We start from the raw sequence: 20,626 nt of genomic DNA on the forward strand, positions 1-20,626 counted from the left end.
TCCCGCTTTCCTGACTCCCAAAATTATGCTCTTTCTACTTTTCTTCTTTAATTCTCATCCCTATGCTTTTTTTATTACTGTATTTTTATTTCTCTCCATGTGTTTTTAATGGACAGTAAAGATCATCTGAGAAATGCATAACAAAATGCAATTAGCAGGTGCTGGCCTTGTGGCATGGCGGGTTAAGCTGCGTCCTACAGGGCTGGCATCTCGTCTTGGGGGGCACCGGTTCACATCCTGGCTGCTCTACTTCTAATCCTGCTCCATACTAACGTGCCTAGGAAACTGGCAGATGACTCAAGTCCTTGGGCCCCCATGCCCATGAGACATCCATATGGAGTTCCAGGCTTCTGGCTTCAGTCAGGCCCAGCTCCAGCCGCTGTGGCCTTTCGGGGAATGAACCAGTGGATGAAAGCTCTCTCTCCCTTTTTCACTGTCTCTGTCTCTACCTGTCTCTAGCACTCTGCCTTTCAAATAAATAAAATAAATCTTCAAAGAAAGATGATTTCTAATAATTTGATGTAAATAATTTTAACCATCTTTTTTAGAAAGGAATAAAAGTGAACACAGTATTTGACAATATATTCATTTCTGCTTTATAAATAAGAGATGTTGAAAATGCCTTGATAAGAGATAGTATCAAGCCTCTATATCTTAAAGTTATTTAATATGTAAACATAAGGGAAAGAAGGCTAATAAGAAATAATCAAGTCCTCAAATGATTTCTTATGAAATATTAAGTTACTATTATGCTTAATAACAGAGAAATGAAATTTACCATAATCCTTAACATTTTTAAATACAAAGCATTGTCCTTATGCTACTTTTTCTTCAAGTTACCACAATAAGAATATCTAACACATCTAACATATTTTAGTCTTAAAATATGGTATCGGCCGGCGCCGCAGCTCAATAGGCTAATCCTCCGCCCAGCAGCGCTGGCACACCAGGTTCTAGTCCCGGTCAGGGTTCCGGATTCTGTCCCAGTTGCCCCTCTTCCAGGCCAGCTCTCTGCTGTGGCCCGGGAGTACAGTGGAGGATGGCCCAAGTACTTGGGCCCTGCACCCCATGGGAGACCAGGAGAAGCACCTGGCTCCTGCCTTCAGATCAGCACAGTGTGCAGACCGCAGCGCGGCAGCCATTGGAGGGTGAACCAACGGCAAAGGAAGACCTTTCTCTCTGTCTCTCTCTCTCTCACTGTCCACTCTGTAAAAAAAAAAAAAAAATATGGCATCATCACATACAATACTGTGCCTTAGCTCATCAACAAAGAAGAAATATGAACATTCATATAAAATCAGCTACCTATTGCATCAAGCTTTTTTTGAAAACTCTAAAGAGTTTAATCGTTTCACTTTATCTCATGGATGTTTTAGAGAGGAAAAGCCCCCTCAGTCCCCACATCCTATGATTATTTACAGAGGAAACAGACCTACAGAAGTCATACAATTAATCTGATACAATGACAGAGTGCCAACATTATGCTTGAAATCAGAAATGAGAACTTGGAAGAGCAAGACAAAGAAATTTGTTCAGAGTGAGCAACATGTGCTACAAACCTGCCAGGTCACTTTGGGCCAATCAGTTCAATTCTTGACATGAACGTCATTTTTTTTTTTTTTGTAGGAATACTGAACTGTAGAAACTAAGACTGTACCTTTTAAGATCTCGTCTATCGCTTTATTATTGCACATATACATAGAGAGCGAATTCAGTGGCACTTAAATTTATCTTGCAACAGTAACTTCCAAAACTGCTTTCATGTTCAGCTGTTTCCTCTAGGTCCATAAAGCACATTCATGCATCTATATAATCATTTATTTATCAAGCATTAAACTCTATCCCATAAATACGTTCTGCTGCAGATTTAAGCATAACTCAGACAGGGAAAGTAGAATAGGTTTCTAATCTGACTGTTAGAAATACATCTAAAATAGACACCTGGAAGCAGATGTCATAAATATATCATTAGTCTCCCCAACCTAAGAATGAACCAAGGAAATCAAATTCAGGAGGCACTGGCATTACTATAAACAGGATTTAAAATGTTGCATAATATACATACTGTTTCCCTCTTGAATTTTAATATATACCTATTTGAGAGGCAAAGTTACAGACAGAGTAATTGAGAGATAGACAGAAAGGTCTTCCATCCAGTGGTTCATTCCCCAAGTGGCTGCAAAGGCCCTGAGCTGAGCCAATCTGAAGCCAGGAGCCAGGAGCTTCTTCCAGGTCTCCCACAAGGGTACAGGGGACCAAGCACCTGGACCATCTTTTCCACTGCTTCCCCAGGCCATTAGCAGGGAGCTAGATCAGAAAAGGAGCAGCTAGGACATGAACCAGTACCCATACGGAATACCAGGGCTGCAGCCAAAGGCTTAACCTACTATTGCCAGTGTCAGCACCTGCTCTTGAATTTTACTTGAATACTTCCAAAGCACTACTGACTTTACTCCTACAGACAGATCTCCAATTGAGTCAACATTCAGGAAAACCTGTGCGTGTACACACTGTAATACTGACCTCAGTTTCCTTGCATAGACCAATTTCCTTTACTTTAAACATGTTTTACTTGTACTTTATCCCACTTTTCATACTTAAATTTTAGAATAATAATCTTATTTCATGAGAGGTCTGCTTAACACAGTCTCTCTTAGGTTGATGTTGTGGAGATGAACTGAATAAAAAAGAGAGTCACTGAGAAGTAAGAATCTAAGGAAGTTTATGGGGACCCAAAGTGGATGGCAGACAATATCCTGTTAAATTCTGAGATGCAAGGCACAGTCTTGTCTTTATTATGGACTATTCTGCTGACCTTAGATTTTATACGTTGGTGTACATATAACCGAGAATTAGTAACTCTTTCAAATTGCCAAAAAGTTGATAGAAGTTACTAACTCTACATAACCAAGAGTTAGTAGCTACAGACTATATTAGCATGTGAGAGTTAGGTATTCTTAAGAATTTCCAAAAAATGTTCAGGGAACCAATTATGCAGAGGGCATGGATGTATGTGCATCACTGTAGCCAAGTAGTAAAAGTCAAACAGCAATTATTTACTCTTTGATCTAGTAAATGTATTCAAGGAATCTGTGCTGCAGAAACAGCAGGAAAATTGGCCGAGCTTTCAGCACTTTTGTATTCATTGTGAAATCACTTATCCTAGCAAAAGAAATGACAACCCACATGAATAAGTCAATGGTTAAATATGTCATGGTGTATCCACACTATGAAGTATTTTACTATATTAAAAATGATGCTTTGAGAAAAATTAATGGTACTGGGAAATTGGAGAGAATTATACCAACTGCATAGTTTAATCTCAAGTCCATTAAAACACACACAATACAGATACGGGTAATCAAGGCAAAAATCTAAGTATGAAATAGTCTCTGTGAACCCTGTGGTTCATCACTGCATTACCACATGCTGAGGGATTTCTGTTTTAACTTCACATACCTCTCTCTTATATTTCACAAGTGTTCGATGTAAGTATGTAGCACAATCATTAAAACTATGTTGAATAAGATCTTCAGAATGTATAATATGCTACACTGGCAAGAATGCATGGGAATCAAAATTCAGCCACTACTGGCCTCCAAACAGAATCAGAAGCATGCCTGCATATATACATGATCTATAGTAGGATAGGAGCAAAAATGCATTCCAGAATAACATCTACCAAGCCAAGAGACAGAAGCAAGAAAGGAACATGGCAAGATCACCCAAAGAACATGGACTAACACGGTCCTCTGACATGGATACCTTGAGACCTTCATACTAACTGTTCATCGATTTGTAATACACTGGCTTCATGTCCCCTTCATAAACCTAGTGCCTCCTTTCATATTCCATTACACTTCTGTTGTTGTTGCTCCATCTCAACACCCCCTAAATTCAAGGAAGTAAACACACATACACACACCACCGCTATCTCACAAACATCTATTATTCAAGAAAGGTCTTGAATAAGTGTCTGCTCAAAAGCTCGAAGCAAATTTCATTTCAGAACACTACCTTCGGCAGCCCAGCAGGCTACTTCAGCAAGATAAGATCACACATTTAATCAAATGCTCTAAGAAAAGAAATACTCACAAAGTTTACCTAATATCTCAAGTCATAAGAATGCAATGTTGACAGCATACTAATTTTTAGTCCTCTTTCTTATTTAAGGATTTGCAACAAAGAAAATCACTATACTTGTGAGTTCTAATTAAGGCTGCTCCTAATCTTCAAAAATTCTCCCAAATTATCTTTTTAAGTTACTATTTGTATTAAGTTGGTCTTTAAAGATGACAATGGACTTTCAATGTAACTTCTCATTTTTAGTAAAGAAAAATAAAGAACAGTAAGTTTAAGAGGGCTCCATATTTATACAAACAGTATCTGTTTTTAAAACTTTTATTTACAGAGCCGGCGCCGTGGCTCAATAGGCTAATCCTCCACCTTGCGGCGCCGGCACACCGGGTTCTAGTCCCGGTCGGGGCGCCGGATTCTGTCCCGGTTGCCCCTCTTCCAGGCCAGCTCTCTGCTATGGCCAGGGAGTGCAGTGGAGGATGGCCCAGGTGCTTGGGCCCTGCACCCCATGGGAGACCAGGAAAAGCACCTGGCTCCTGGCTCCTGCCATCGGATCAGCGCGGTGCGCCGGCTGCAGCGGCGGCCATTGGAGGGTGAACCAACGGCAAAGGAAGACCTTTCTCTCTCTGTCTCTCTCTCTCACTGTCCACTCTGCCTGTCAAAAAAAAAAAAAAAAAAAAAACTTTTATTTAATAAATATAAATTTCCAAAGTACAACTTTTGGATTATAGCAGTTTTTCTCCCAATAACCACCCTCCCACCCACAAACCATCCCATCTCCTACTCCCTCTCTAATCCCATTCTTCATCAAGATTCATTTTCAATTCTCTTTACATACAGAAGATCAACTTAGTATATACTAAGTAAAGATTTCAACAGACTGCACCCACAGAGACACATAAAGCATAGAGTACTGTTTGAGTACTAGTTTTACCATTAATTCGCATAGTACAACACATTAAGGACAGAGATCCTACATGAGGAATAAGTGCACAGTGACTCTCATTGTTGATTTAACAATTCACACTCTTGTTTATGGTATCAGTAATCACCCTAGGCTCTTGTCATGAGCTGCCAAGGCTATGGAAGCCTCTTGAGTTCACCGACTCTTATCATATTTAGACAAGGCCATAGTCAAAGTGGAAGTTCTTTCCTCCCTTCAGAGAAAGGTACCTCCTTCTTTGATAGCCCGTTGGCCCGTTCTTTCCACTGGGATCTCACTCACAGAGATCTTTTACTTAGGTTGGTTGGTTGGTTGGTTGGTTGGTTTGTTTTTTGCCACAATGTCTTGGCTTTCCATGCCTGCGAAACTCTCATGGGCTTTTTAGCCAGATCCGAATGCCTTAAGGGCTGACTCTGAGGCCAGAGTGCTATTTAGGGCATTTGCCATTCTGTGAGTCTGCCGTGTATCCCGTACAAACAGTATCTTTAAAGTGTCAGCATTCAACACTACTCAGACTCTGGTTTTTGTAATAAAGAATTCATATTATATGTCTGTCATTTAAATAACATCATTATTGCCTATGTTGACATATATTTTCCCCAGATTCTGCAGGTATGTATAAACTTATCTACATTCAATTATTTAAAAAGCCCTACTTGATGCAATTCCTAAAACTCTGCCTCCAAACAGAAGGTTTACTTGAATCAACATATTCCCATCAGAAGCATGACATAATGAGTACACTAGCTAGTGTAAAATAATGAGATGTCTCAAACAGATGGGTGGATACATATCTGTAAACCTATTTTTTTCTACTTTGATTTCTATTTGCATTTATTTTATGCTGTTTTTATTCTCATGCCATAAGTTTTTGTTTCTTCAGTTTCTTCTAGGATAACTTTTTCTTCAATTCTATATCAACTTCAGGTTTGGAAAACAATTTGTTCCTTTTCAGTATGGACCGTACTTCAGTAGCCAGTGGGGCTCTTACAAGAGTTAACTGAGCAGCATCAGATGGCACATCTTGGGGACTCTGTTCACAGGCATATACTCTATGCCTAGATCTTCTACATTTAACCCTGTAAAACCACCATTGCTGTCTTCATTTTTAAGCATGTATGGGAAGAATCCAGCACTCTCTGTGCCACCAAACCTGTGTCCAGGCTGGAGTGGCGCATAGTGACCCTTCAGTTGTCCAGTGTCTCTGCACATAGTCAGAACTTGATGACTGGAGCAGTTTCACAGATGACCTGGGTGTTCATGAAATGAACCTGAAGACTTGGACCTACGCATCTGTCTGATGTACATGATTTCGTTGGACTTTCTGGGTCCAGGGAGTAGGGAACCACTTTCCAAGACTACTCTACTCTGGCTGCTTGTAGGAAGACAGCAAACCAATTTTAACAGTTTTCCTAACCCGTTTTCCTAAACCAGATTTGTCTCAGTTCACAAAGAATCACTGTTGTGGACACAGATATGATCAGGCTCTCTTCCTTTTCACTGTGGACAACATCTCCATCTTGAAGCTACACTATCTGTCTGTCCTCAGAGGAACCAGAGTCTCCTTCCTGATTCCACCAAGCTGGTGACAGCACAGTGGTGTGAAGCTGAGATCTCCGTTACACTGTGGTGAAAGGGAAAATGCCAGGAGTCAGAAAGAAGGATGTGCTGAGGCCTAGTGTTCTTCTCGTGCTAATTTCTTCCGATGCCTGCATAAACCCCCATCTGTCCCTAAGATTCTTTAAATACCAAGCACAATAACTTCCCAATACATTAATCATTTCAGCCTAAAGCTAGCCAGAGGTGTCTTTGCAATTAGACGAGAAATAATGAATACCCCCTTCTTGTAAACCTCTAAAGTTGAATGTAAGTATATATGACAACTGAGATGCTAACATAACGTATGCATCATTTCAGAATGTAAAATAATATTTTACTCTCATGCATAAATTTACTGAAAATGAAGATGAAATTTAACTGAAATTGCCAAAAAATTACATTGCTGTGTATTATCTTAAAAGAAGCTGGTTGCCTGAGTTCTGTGTCCAAAGTCAGCTACACTCAACAATCTGATAAAAACTCACTCAACAACTCCAACTGAACATTAGACATAAGAAGAGAAAGGCTGCAGATAGATGCATGCCGATGCTAACACAAAACCACTTCTCAATAGGTTCTTTCTCCATTCCCTGAGGCCATGATCAGTATTCTGAGTCAAGGTTCAAACAACAACCATCAGCTACTGAGAAATCAAGAACACTGAAACTCTGAAACAAAAGTGTTCATGTAAACCAGCAGAGCCTTTCCATTCTTGCCAGAAATAAAATCTCATACAAAAAAAAGATGGCCAGCCATCAGGACCACTTCCTCTTACCCAGAAGTATTTGCAAGAGCTTAAGGAAAAGAAAAGGGACGAAAAAAAAAAAAAACAACCAAATGAAAACAAAACAAAACAGGAGACTTGTTGAAAAACCTCTTACAGGGTCAGCTGTCAATGGAATGCATTTTAGTATTCAGGTTACCCACCCATGCAGAACATCAAAAACTGGGCTGCAGTCTCTCCCCTATTCTCCAGGCTCAGACCACTGGGAGCCACCGGGGCTGTCCTGAATAGTAACACGCTCTGCCTCGGCAGGGCGCGTAAACACCAACACAAGCTGATCAAACAGCTTCCACTTGGCTTTCCTTGAGTCATAGTTTAAACACTTAAAGACTGGGACAACTTAGCAAGTCAGTTGTCCACTGTGCAATGTTCTCTCTCACTCATCTGTATGACCTGCTACACTGTACTCTTTTTAACACAGACGTTGGATGGTTTTAGGCAAAACTCACATGTTTTAGTAGTTTCTCTTATTGGCAGCTATCACTGAAATACAGATGTTACTTCTGCAATTTGAACTTATGTATAAGAACTGCAAAACTACTCATCTTTAAAGCAATTTTCAGAACTGAATTTTAAAGGGTCCATCTACATTTTATAACAATTTCATGAGAACCTCAACTTTGGCATTATAAATCGTTGAAAAGTGTGGAAATCCTGAAATCTAGGACATTTATGACGACGTGCTTTGGTTACAACACTCTAGAAAATTCTGATGCAGTTAAAGCTCAAAAAACTGCAAAAACCATGTGCAAAGGTGATTAGATTTTTAATTTAAAATGTCTTGAGCTGTTTTTTCCATATTATACCTGCCTGATTTAAAGTCAATACTCAGACATAGTACTTGGTGGACATCAAAGATCTCTTTCTGTCAAAATGACTTTGGGTGGGGAATTAGTAGCAGACAACAACATTCCAAGAATAAGAGAAAGGGCTCAGAAATTGGCATTTAAAGTTTAAAAAGAGAGAGGGAAGGAACATGGAAATGACAGAAAACATGACACCTTTCTCAACTTCTTAAGAAAATGCTACTGATTTTCATAGATCATCAAGAACTCTTCAATTGAGAAAATATATTTGATTCAGCTGAGTTTTCTTAATAAAAGTAGTCAAGGACATTTCTATAACACTATGGGTGGTAATAACAGGTACCATGCACTAAATGTTCACTCTGCAGGTAATTTTTGGTTTTTTGTTTTTTTGAAAGACATAGACTGAATGAGCTACCATTCTCTGGTTCACATGCCCAAATGCCTATAATAGCCACCTATCTGCAGCCAAACCTGGGAGTCAGGAACTCAATCCTGGTGTCCCAGGGAAGTGGCAGGATCCCAACCAAGTGAGCTACCACTGTTGCCTCCCAGAACTTGCATGAACAGGAAACTGGACTTAGAAGCTTGGTGCTGAAAACTGAACCCAGACCCTCCGATATGTATGGCAGATGCTTTGACTGGCATTTTACCTCCTAGGCCAAATATCCACCCCAACACGGTACATTTTAATTATTAGTCCCCTCCCTACATGGGCAATGTGGCTTTTATCATCTCTGTTTTACAGAGATGAAAGAACTAGACACTCGCATGTGGTACTCAAGTGTCTCTCATTCCAAAAACCAACTGGGAATAGCGAAGTCCGTGATTCCTAAACAGTGGCCTGCTATGCCCATCTATGGTGTATGATTCAGTTTCTACAACACCAAGCAGGATTAACCAAAGGGCTGGAGAATGTAGATGCTAAAGTAGTAACTTCCTACTGAGAGGTTTGGATCAGAAATGATACCAAGCCATGCCATGCATCACACCCCACACATGCATGCACAGTAATTTATAAATCTATCTATAAAGTGTTCAGTCATTTCTAGCTAGATGTTAGCATCCAGTGAAACCAGACTTGTGTGGAACTTCCTGTACTAGTGAGGGATCTCACCACTGACAGACAGAACCAGACTCTGTAATTACCCCCAAGGATCCTTCTCACTGCAAATGGCCTGTTGTGGTGCTTAGACAGTGATTAACAGATTAAGAGTGTAGTGAGCCGTCTTGATATCACTTCAGAAAAGTGATTTCCTCCCTAATAATTCCCCAGATACATAAATATTCAATTAGGGTCTTTGAAATCTAGTTTTAATTAGGCATTCAACTCACTACCCAACTTCAAACTTAGCTCAAGCTAACAAAGGTGTTTTATTAATTCTTCCTATTTAAAAAAATACCAATAACCTTTTGTGAGGTTTAAAGTGCAAGGGTAAAATAAAGCCAGGATTACCTTCTATGTAAACTTTTATATTAAGTAACATTTTAAGACAAACTGTAAAGCAATTAATTGATGGAAACATAACTGCATTTCTGAATCACATAGGAAATTGATTAAAGTTTCCCAGGACCCTCATGAGACCTGACAAGATGATGATGATGATGATGAAAGTGACAGCAACAAATAATTACGTTTTATTATTATGCACCAGGAACTATTTTAACCACTTTGCATACACTTGCCCATTAAATTTTCACAACAATATGTGAGTTAGGTGCCATGGTAAACCCACTAAAATATAACCGGATAATGAGACAGAGAGATCAAGTATCTCGCCTGAATCAAATAGCTTATCAAACCTAGACAAACACATTCCAGAACCCCACCCTTTCACCTCAACACTCTTCTGCCCTCCTAGATGTCAGAATACATAGACTTGGGGCCCACATTTGAGATTTTCCCTTTGGACTTCCTTGCAGCCATTCCATTCCAGTCAGCAGGTTAGCAGACAGACCTACAGCTCAAAACCTTCCCTTTCACCAAGTGGGGACCAGCATGAAAACCAAGGAATTTTTAATTAAAACCAAGGACCAGCATTAAAACATCAGAATTTTAGGCACAGAATAACAAAAATGACAAGTAATTAATAAATGAAACATCCAACCTGCCTGCATCTTTTTACAGCTTGCACCTCTGTGTGATTTCTTGTCCTAGATGGCTCCTTATATGGCCAGACTGGTGGCACTGCTGACTACAAGATGGCATAGCTTGGAAAGGTTTCCTTGAGCAGTTCTTAGAATTTCCGGCCCCAGGAATCTGTGACACCCTTACAAATTGATGACTTTAAGTGATTTTTGATTATGTTGTCGGTAGCTATCAATGTTTATAACATATTAATTACTGGTAAAATCAGAAAACACAAGAATATGCATGCCATACATCCACGGGCAATGAGGTGATCACATGTCCCATGCCTTCTGGAAAACTCTACTGTACACTGGTTACAAAACAGGGTGAAAGGCATTTAATGTCTTAGCATGATTATGAAAATGTTTTCTCTTTGCAAAACCTCTGAAAGGGTCTCAGAGTTCCCCACCTTCCCCAGAAAACATTTTGGGGACACTCATTTTGCCATCTCAGAGTTTTCAATACGAACAGGATTGTCACTAACAATATTCCACTTAAAGTCTTGAATAAAATGAGAAGTTTAAGTTCTTTTAATATCTCTATGCAATTCTTATGACGTTCATTAGCATTAAGTCTAAGTTCCCATTTTAACTGTCAATAAGACCTAGGCAAGACATGATTCATTAAAATCTACAGAATCTGTGTTGATTAAAGTAAATAAAGAAAAAGATTCAAGTAATTCTCCAAAAGAAAGAAAAAAATTCAAGTATTTCAAAATAGGGCAACTAATTTTCTTTCTTCATACTTTGTACTTGTGAGTGAATGTGCCCTTTCCACAATTCAAAGACAAAAATTACAACCGGTGACTTATGCAGAAATAGACTTAAATCTTAATGATTGAGATCAAAGTAATACATTAAACAGTTTAGGGAAAAACCTGCACATCTAGAACTCAAATGCTCTCTAGTGGCACACTCACACTACTTTTTCAAATGCCAATAAGCATCAACACCGAAATCACAATGAATGAAAAGTCTGGATCTCTCTCTCTCCATTGACCAACAACTCTAAGTGCATGCACACGTATGTGCACACACACAAAGATAACAAAGGGAAAATATCAGAGGTCTTACACTTGAATATCTTACCTTTATTACAAAATAGGGTAGCCTACAAAAATGCATTTGCATAAAAGAGAAATAGATAAATGCAACAGTAATCTAAGTGTAAACATGTCTTTTAGGGCAAACAAATGCTAATTTACAATGAAGCCTCAGTCTCAGGGTTCCACCCTAAGTGAACAAATGCATATTTTGGATGTAATGCAAATCTAGAAGGCAAAATAGCTATTTGCAAATCTTGAACTTCCCCTCCCTTCAATTCCAACTGCTCTAGACATTCACGCCACGCTAAAAAGGCTGCACAGGATCTTCCCAAAATCACTGTCTAATCCTAAATACAAAGATCACAATTAGCTTTCCTTGTTTATTTCAGTGTCAGATGCTCCACTTTTAACAGTAACTGCCACTTCTCCTTAGCAGTCCTTTTGAAACAGTTTCAACCAATGCTTACTGAGGCCCAAACCCAATCTGCAACACAATTCAGTTTTGCATCCTATTATTTGCCTAACATCAATTCATTTCTGATTTCCTTGGCTATGGCTTACAACTGAATCAAAGGTAAATCAAGTTCATAAAAAGCCTGCCTTCCTAAGTACGAGCAGTAACACCAGGTGCAGTAGCTAGAGGCTGTAAGTTGCATACTTACTATCATTCCCTGTGGGAAGGAATCTGTAAATCTGCAAAATGTAAGAAGGTCATAATTAAAAAATCATTTCTGAAAGGCCTTCCATTCATATTTTTGAGGAGGCCAAGCCATCTAAAAGTAGGGCACCAGAAGCATTTACCCATCAGACAAATCACATGCTTGCTTAAAACTCTTTCTGCCCGCACGCCTGCTGCACCCTACCATCTCTATCTTAACAACAACAAAAATAGTTCATATAAACCTTTCCACAAACCAGGCCACCTACTATGAGACTGGAGCAATAGTCCAGTCAACCATGTAGTCCAGAGGAGCAGGTTACCAAGTATTTAGTGACCAAGAAGGGCAAAGGAATGGCACCCACACACTCTGACACATTCACCTTCAGCTAAAGACAGTCCAGTACAGCTCTAATGACATCAGGACCTGTGGAATGTATGACTGCCAGGAAACACATGCTGCTGGGAGACAAACAGCAGATCTCACCCCATCTGCCAACCTGAGGACTGGGGATCACAGTGATCAGATAGTCAGCAATGCGAGCGCAAGGACTGTTTAGTCCTCGGAAGCATTCACAAGTGTAAAGACTTTAACACACAGCCTCCAGCAATGAAGCAGATATAGGAAGCTAGGTTCTCACCAAGTAAATCATAACTCTAAGCTTCCTCCCAGGATGATGGCCACTAGCAATCTGTCTTTAAAAACAGAATAACCCCAAGCATCAATGATTGTCATTTTTTTTTTTTTGCAGCTTACTTTTTTAGGAGAACAAGACCTCCGAAAAGAAATCCAGAAATTACTGTACTTAAAAAACAAAGTACCCATTTACAGTTCCACACTTTTTTCAAAATTAGAACACAACCCTTTGCAACAAATACCAAAGAAGTCACAACTAATCCAGAACTAAGAATGTAGTAGCCTTCGATTATTGAAATTAAAAAAGCAGTTTAGCTGTGCAAAAGTAACAATTTAGAAACTGTTATCTTCATTCATTCTTTACCCTTGCTTTGGTTACAAAAAAAAAAGAAAAAAAGATCGAGTGAGTGCAACACAAATATCCTCTGAACTCCTACACAAATTATCTGGTATCCTCTTTTGGTGATACTATAAAAGAACTAGTGAGTCTATTTGTAGTCCACATACAGAGAAATTGGGCGCCAAGACTTCCTGGTATTTAGTATCATTAGAGATGGGAAAATGTATTAGGGAAATCTGGCTAAACTGTTTAATCTCACAGGGAAACAGGAGATTCTCACGGTGAAAAAAAAAAATTGCCAAAGAGGAGTTTCTCTGCAGATTCTACCCTGACATTCTCTAGTGATGACAGCCCATATGACACTAAAATTAGCAGACTGCCTAGTGACTTCGGAGCAAAACACGGAAGACAATTTCTCCTTCCTGCCAGAGTCGCTGCGTCGCCTCCTTTCCCCAGCAGCTGGCTGCAAGGATGCAAAAATTCGAGGTGCAAGAAGGCTTCTCCTCGCTAATGAGTAATCCCCCCCCCCCCCAGGAAAGTAAACAAGGCGGGCAGGGGCGGCTCGGCCCGGCAGCGGGGATGCGCGCACCGTTGTTTACAATGCGCTCTGACTACCGCAGGCAGGGATCGCACGCAGACCCGGGCGGAGACACCGAGGCTGGCTCCAGCGCCTCCACTTCACCCAACTGCTCTGCTATCCCTAGCCATACAACCAGGGGACCAGGGAAGGGGCCGGAGCACCCACCCCGGAGTCCGGGGCTTAGCCGGCTTCTCTCAGAGCGTTCCATCCGTCTGCGGGTGAGAACTACTCTAGGAGGTCCTCATGGGCGCCCGGGCGAGGTGCGTGGAGCGCTGCACCAGCGCCTCTCACGCGCCGCACGCATCCCGCCGAGCTGCGCCTCTCCGGGGGAGCCTGGACGCTCGCAGCCCTGCGGGGCCCCCGCGGCCTCCCCAAACCTGATTTTCCAGTTAAGCGGATGGCGGGCGCTTGCGATAAGGGAGCTCCGCTCAGGTGGCATGAGCTCACCTCCCGGCCGGCCCCCGGGCGCACACGGACACGGGCTAATCCTGGCCAAGGGGGTCGCCTCCCTAACCGCCACACACACACGCGCGCGCGCGCACACACACACACACACACACACACGCGTACGGCCGGTGGCTGGCACGCTCCGCCTCCGAGCTCCGACGTGGGACCCGCGCCTGGGTCTCGGCTGCAGCGCAGAGCCTGCCCCGTCCCTGGAGGGGTGCCCGAGGTGGCTGCCCTCCTACCTGTAACCCGCGGCCGCCAGGCTCTGCCCACCGCACCCGGGGCCGTGGCCGCCCGGATTCTTGCAACACCGCCCCCACCCCACCCCCCAGCCCAGCCCAGTGTGTCCGCTACCAGCACCAGCACAGCCCCGGGCCACCCATGAAAAGTGGCAGCTTTTTCCCCAGTCAAACCCGCCTAACAAAGCGCGGGCACGCAGGGCGAAACCCCACGGCCGTGCTGGGGACGCAACCCGCGGGGTGCGGGGCGGCAGCGCCCCTGGGCGACTCGGGGGCCGCAACCTGGACGATCGCGGCCACCTTGGATGCTCCTGGCGGGCGTCGAGGGAGGACCGCGCCGGGCTCGCCACCCCGCAGCCCGGCTGCTCACCGGGTCCCCGACCGTTCTCCAGCGCGCGCCCGCCGCCAGCGGCACTAGCTCCGGCCAGGCGGAGAAAACGCGCCCCCCTGGTCTGCTTGCTGCCCCCGCCCGGGGATGGCACTGGGGTGAGAAGCGGAGGGGGAAATTTCCGAGGTGGAACCCGTTCCTATTCCGTGGCGCGGGCTACCGGGAACGCGCCGGGTCCCCTCTCCCCTTCATCGCGCGCCCGCCAGGGTCGCCAAATCGCCCAACAGCTGAGGAGGGGAAGAAAAAAACCCGCCGAGCCCATGTCAAACGCGTGCGTGCGCCCGCCGGCCGGGAGGCTCCCTTCGCGGTCCGAAGAGTGCGCGGCGCGGGCAGGGCGAGGGCGCGTGAACCCGCACCCCTGGGCCGGCCCCCGCGGCGGTGCGGAGTGCGGGGTTCATCCATTACCTTTCGTGGCCGCCAGTCCCGGAGAGGTCCCATCAGCCGCTCAACAACCTGCAGCCGGGCGCAGTTTCCACAATCCAGCCATGAGCCGGGGCCAGAGCCGGGGCGGCCCCGGCGGAGACACCCCCCGCACCGCACGCGGCCCGGAGCGCACAGAGACCGCAGCGGGCGGAGACGCCGGGCAAGCAGCGGCACGGGAAAAGTCCGTCTTCGCCCCTGTCTTCGGCTACACAGCCATGGAGACGCCGAGCGCGGACGGGGGTGGGGGGAAAGCGAGCGCCCGCCGCCGGCTTCCTCTGCGTTCCTCGCCTCACACGCCCCAAGGGGGCGAACGCGCCGCCGAGCGCGAGGAGGGCTGCGACGTCGCTGCGAGTCCACAGTTGCCCAACTTCGGAGTCGGGCTCCGGGTCCGGCGGCCGCCGCCGCCGCCGAGGGACCCCGCGGCAGCTACCAGCGCGCGGTGGTCATCGCCGGGGCGCCCGGGCCGCCTCTCGCCGCCGCCGCCGCTGCCGCTCACGAACAGACGCTGCCGGGGAGACCGAAAATCTCCCACCATCCCCCCAGCCGATCTTTATATCCAGTTCTCCCACCCCACCCCCTCCGCCTTCTTTCTCTTCTTCTTCCTCGTCCTCCCCTTTCCGCCTCGGAGCGGGAGCGATGGAATAGGTAGGGGAAGCCGCGAGGGCCAGGGGTGGCTTCTCCGCCGAGCCCCCCTCCTCCTCCTCTTCCTCCTCCTCCTCCTCCTCCCGAGGTTCTCTCCCGGGCGAGGGTCCCCTCTCGCGCCCGCAGCCTGCGCCGAGAGCCACGCAAACTCCTTCCCCGGTGCACGGCGGACGCGCGCGAGCAGAGCGGGCGCCGGGCGGCCGCGGGCTGCGTCCCGGGGGCCGGGCCCCGAGCCCCGGCGCGGGGTGATTAGCGCGCCGGCCGAGCCGGGCAGCCGCGGGCATGTGGGAGCTTCATCGCGCGGCCAGGCTCCGCGCCGCCTTCGCCTCCCTCGCCGCCGCCGCCGCCGCCGGGTGCCTCTCCTCTCCGGCTCCGCAAAGCGAGCGTGGCGCTGGCGCTCTCCAGACACGCACCCGCGCGAGCGCCTGGCGGAGCAGCCCGGGCCCCCCGCGCGCGCGCGCCCGCAGGCAGAGCACGGAGGCGAACGGAGAAGAAAGAAAGGGGAGGGGGCGAGTCACTGGAGGCGGCGGCGGTGCTGGTGGTGGTCGTGGCGGTGGCGGCGGCTGCCGGAGCGGAGGCAACGAGCAGTCCGGGGAAAGCCTGCGGCGGCGGTGGCGGCGGCGGCAGCGCCCACCCGGACCAGCCGCAGCATCTGCATCCCCGCTCCGGGGACCTGGAGCGAGTGGGCCCGGGCCAGCAGGCGAACGGGCGACGCGCCGAGAGCCAGGCGGAGCGCGGGCGCGCCGGGGCCGTGGAGCCTGTGCGGGGCGGACGCAGCCGGGGCCGGAGCCGAGGCCAGAGTGAGCCGCGGGCGGGCGAGCGGGCGGCGCGAGCCGCGAGACCCGGGGAGGGGGCTCGCGCCGGTGGGGCGGGGGGGAACGGGGCGGCCGGCAAAACCCGGATCTGGAGTGCGCGCGGGCTCCGCCTAGCAGCTCAGCGAGCGCGGGCAGGCGGGCGCCGGAGCGCGGCTGCTGCAGGAGGCCTCCCTTTCGGGTCTGTCAGACAAAGGGTGCCTCTCCCGCGGCTGTGAGGTGTCCCTGCCTCTCTGTCTTCCCCCATCTCCCCCCACCCTTCCTCCACCTCCACCCCCCACCCACCCTAGGTGAGCCTGGGATCTCAGGTTGGGGAGTCCTGCCGGAATCAGTCTCTCTCTCTCTCTCCCCCTCTCTCCCCCTCCCTCCCCTGTCTCCCCCCTCCCCAGTCTCTCTCTCTCTCTCTCTCTCTCTCTCTCTCTCTCTCTCTCTCTCCTTCCTCTCTCTCCTCTCTCTCCTCTCCTCTCTCTCTCCAGGTACAGACCATTCTGTGTGTTTGCGCGACGCAGGTACCGAGCCCCAAAGCGTTCCCCGCCTCTGGACCAGGTTGTGTTCCCTCAAACTTACCTCCCCATGCAAGTTCTTCGCGGAGTTGGAAGTACCCTTGCCTGATCTCTGGCCGTGGAGATGGCCATGGTTTTATTTCAGGGCATCGAGAAAAATGATCCTTAGGGATGCAGGAAAGTGCGGGAGCCGGCGCCACGCCTTCCGGGAGAGGGAAAGTGCTGGAGGTGACGGCGGCGTGGCCTTGGCCGGTTCCTGAGCCCCGCTACCCGACCCCAAGTGCCTTCTGTGTCCTGGAGCGAGTTAGGTGGAGCCTTCCCAAGGTTTCCCCCTGCTCCGAAATCCCACGATGGCCAGTGGCTCAGGTATTATTTTCTATATCAGCATGCTAAGTTATGAAGATGGACGCCTCCAGTGAGCGCGTGACAGAGTCCAGTTCTCCAGACTGTGTGTGGTGGTGAGTTTTCCAGCATGATCTAAGGCCCTCCAGGAGCTTTCAAGGAGGTGAGACCAATCCCGCATATGAAGAACCCAAAACCTCGTTAGCATTAACAGGACCTTGCCCAATGCTGGTGACTGTCAAAACCTTTCCTACCCAGCCTCGCCAAACACCCAAAGCACAACAGAAATACGAATAAAAACCACTGCTTCCGTTGTACTCCCAGAACACTTTGATAGTATATTTACCCTAACTCCTACTTCATGCTTGTTTGTAAACAGCTGTTTACCTGGATGCCTCCTCAGATGGTAAAATCATTCTTGAATACAGATTCCAGGTGTATACCATGCAAAGGTATCCACAGCGTTTTGCACATAATAATTCCTTTAAAGGTGGGGGTTGGGAAAGGTGATGTAATGATGTTGCCGAATTCCAGCCAACTAGATGTTCACAGTTGCAAGTTAGACTACTTGAATTTGCCTAATACAGGACATCCATGAACTCCCCTGAGTACTTAAAGAAAATACAAACTGACATCTGAAGTCGCTTGATACTTAAACAAATAGTTTTAGAAAGAATCGACTCTAGCCAGTTGTGACAAGAAGCTCTTATTTGTGAAGGAGGCAAAATAGAAGCTACTTAATTCCTCTGCCAAGTGCTTAATGGCTGTATTTAGAAAAGTAATAAAACATTTTTAAATATATAGAATGAAAGTGCTGTATAGATGTTAAACGATATTAGTGGCAGTAGCAGAAATGCAAATAGTAGCTATAGATCAGTTTTTAGAATCAACCTTATCATAATGTGAAAGGCTTGGAAGGATGAAGAATGAAATTTCAAAATGGAGGTAATGTTGATACCAAAATGTGGGATGTATCAACTGAAAGCAAAGCATAGCCAATTGAAAGTGTTGGCTGAAGAAGAGTTGACCAGAGAAAGCAAAATTGCAAAGAGAATTATAAGGGAAAAAACAACAACAAAAAAAGGTAAGTAGAAACAACTGATGTTTAAAGAAAATCAACAAAAAGAATAGGTTAATTGTTTACACAATTTATTTAGCTGTCAAGGGGATAAATTTTACAGCATATGCCTATACTTTGGGTTCATACTTCATGCTTCCAAATCATTCTTAATGTGATGGGCATAGTCTCCTGTATTTGATTTAAGATATGAAGTATCCCACTCCACTGCCAGGAAATCCATGACTCTTGCCAGTGTTTTTCTAAGGTGAACCTTCTGCAAAAATAAAATAAAATAAATCCTGTGCCATCTTTGCTACACTTGTAGTTAACACCATCTTCTCAGAAGCAAGACAGCATCAGAGATGACGTGTGAGCCCAGATGCTATTATACCAGGTAGCTCTGTGCCTGCAAGAATGGTTTTTGAAAAAGATAGCAATATTAGCTTCAGTGCCATTAGCATTGGAAAATAATTCAAGATTGACCAAATGGAAAATGATCTCAATGAAAGAAGAAAGCTGAATATCTGATAATGACAGGGTGACCAAAATTAAAATATTTTCCATTAATAACCATAAAATTTCCTAACCAAAGGAAGCTTTCCAGATCAATAAGATTCTAAGATACCCAGGAGGATGAAAGTCTAGAAAAGACAATCTGTTCACAGAATAAATAGAAATGGGCAATAAATGTAAGGAAATATGGTCTGCGTTTAGAGGTCCAATTTCGAAGAATATATACAATTCGAATATCTATCATGTTTCAGGCTTGCCCAAGGAGTTAGCTGAAATAGCAACAATATACCATTACTAAACTGTAACAGGAAGAATCACTCTGCACCTAAAGTTGCATTTATGAAATGCATGAAGTCTGTATTTCTTAAATAAAAGGTTTCTGGAAAAAAAATGTATTGAGGGAACCAGTGCTGTGGCATAGCAGGTTAACCTATGGCCTACATTGCCAGCGTCTCCCGTGTGCTCTGGTTCAAGTCCTGGCTGCTCCATTTCCAATCCAGCTCCTCGCTAATGCACTTAGGAAAGCAGTGGAAGATGTCCCAAGTGTTTGGACCTCTGCACCTGGAAGAAGCTCCTGGCCCTGGCTTTGGCCTGGCACAGCCCAGGCTGTTGCAGCCATTTGGGGAATGAACCAGCACATGAAAGATCTCTGTCTCTCTTTTTCTGTAACTCCACCTTTCAAATAAATAAATAAATAATTTTTTTTAAAATGTATTGAGACAGGCGTGCCCCTATGCTAGTGATATACATTGACACAATTGTCCTGGAAAGAATAAGTATCAACTGACTTATACAGGGGTTCTCCAAAAAAGAATTCATGGAATATTGAATTAAATGGTAGCATATGTTTTCCATGAACTTGTTGAAGACCCCACATAGACTGTACATGCCTTTAATCCTGTATTGTTTTTATTCATAGATTTACGCAGAAATAAGCTGAGATATAGACAAGGACTTTATGCAATAATATACAACCTAGTCATAATTGTTATACACAGGGGGATGCTGTAGAAGGTATATGTAGCTTGCGCCGCTGCTCTCTAGGCTAATCCTCCGCCTTGCGGCACCGGCACACCGGGTTCTAGTCCCGGTCGGGGCGCCGGATTCTGTCCTGGTTGTTCCTCTTCCAGGCCAGCTCTCTGCTGTGGCCCGGGAGTGTAGTGGAGGATGGCCCAAGTGCTTGGGCCCTGCACCCCATGGGAGACCAGGAGAAGCACCTTGCTCCTGCCATTGGATGAGTGCGGTGCGCCGGCCGCAGCACACCAGCCGCAGCAGCCATTGGAGGGTGAACCAACAGCAAAGGAAGACCTTTCTCTCTGTCTCTCTCTCACTGTCCACTCTGCCTGTCAAAAAAAAAAAAAAAAAAAAGGTATATGTATTTAGCGTGATCTTGTATTCATTCTCAGTAAAAGTGGTCCTGCCTGATTGAAACCAGTACTCAATTAGTTGGGGAGAAAATTGGTTAAGGCAAAAAATAATTTTTAACTGATACATAATACATTAGGCAGTATTTATTTTGAATGCAAGCTACAGAAACAAAAATAACAGTGGCATGAACCAAGCAGGAGTTAGCATCTTGTCCAGTGACAGTCCAGAGGTAAGTGATTCCTGACAGCTATGGCTCTTGAAAGTACCGAAAGCCAGAACAGACATTCCC

General features: G+C 45.6%; 2 protein-coding genes across 19 annotated transcripts in view; one reads left to right on the forward strand and one right to left on the reverse strand.

The window, feature by feature from the left end:
• Nucleotides 1–15,392, reverse strand: part of ADGRL3 (adhesion G protein-coupled receptor L3) — an 868,573-nt gene extending 853,181 nt beyond the window's left edge. For 17 of the 18 annotated variants that reach the window (XM_051819792.3, XM_089302717.1, XM_051819789.3 and 14 more), the window contains exon 1: nt 15,080–15,219. The gene's annotated coding sequence lies outside the window, so the exon portion shown is untranslated. Of the gene's footprint in view, nt 1–15,079 lie in introns of all 18 variants that reach the window. The other variant, XM_051819791.3, reaches the window with a different exon arrangement.
• LOC149125171 (uncharacterized) lies at nt 13,600–20,294 on the forward strand. The gene is made up of 3 exons (XM_089301785.1): nt 13,600–14,100; nt 14,455–16,539; nt 17,028–20,294. Exons 1-3 carry the CDS (start codon nt 13,600–13,602, stop codon nt 17,214–17,216), a joined length of 2,775 nt encoding a protein of 924 aa, XP_089157911.1. The 3' UTR covers nt 17,217–20,294.
• Nucleotides 20,295–20,626: the final 332 nt, after the last annotated feature.

The sequence above is a fragment of the Oryctolagus cuniculus genome, chromosome 8 (assembly GCF_051225735.1).
Source record: "Oryctolagus cuniculus isolate XC-2025 breed Fujian yellow rabbit chromosome 8, ASM5122573v1, whole genome shotgun sequence".
In the NCBI taxonomy this organism is placed as follows: domain Eukaryota; kingdom Metazoa; phylum Chordata; class Mammalia; order Lagomorpha; family Leporidae; genus Oryctolagus; species Oryctolagus cuniculus.

Excerpts from the sequence above, each read along its gene's own strand:
- LOC149125171 (XM_089301785.1), top strand. The coding sequence starts at position 13,600 with ATGCGCGCACCGTTGTTTACAATGCGCTCTGACTACCGCAGGCAGGGA. Across the intron at positions 14,101-14,454 it reads GGCTAATCCTGGCCAAGGGG|TCAAACCCGCCTAACAAAGC; the intron begins GTCGCCTCCCTA and ends CTTTTTCCCCAG. Across the intron at positions 16,540-17,027 it reads GGGCCGGAGCCGAGGCCAGA|GTACAGACCATTCTGTGTGT; the intron begins GTGAGCCGCGGG and ends CTCTCTCTCCAG.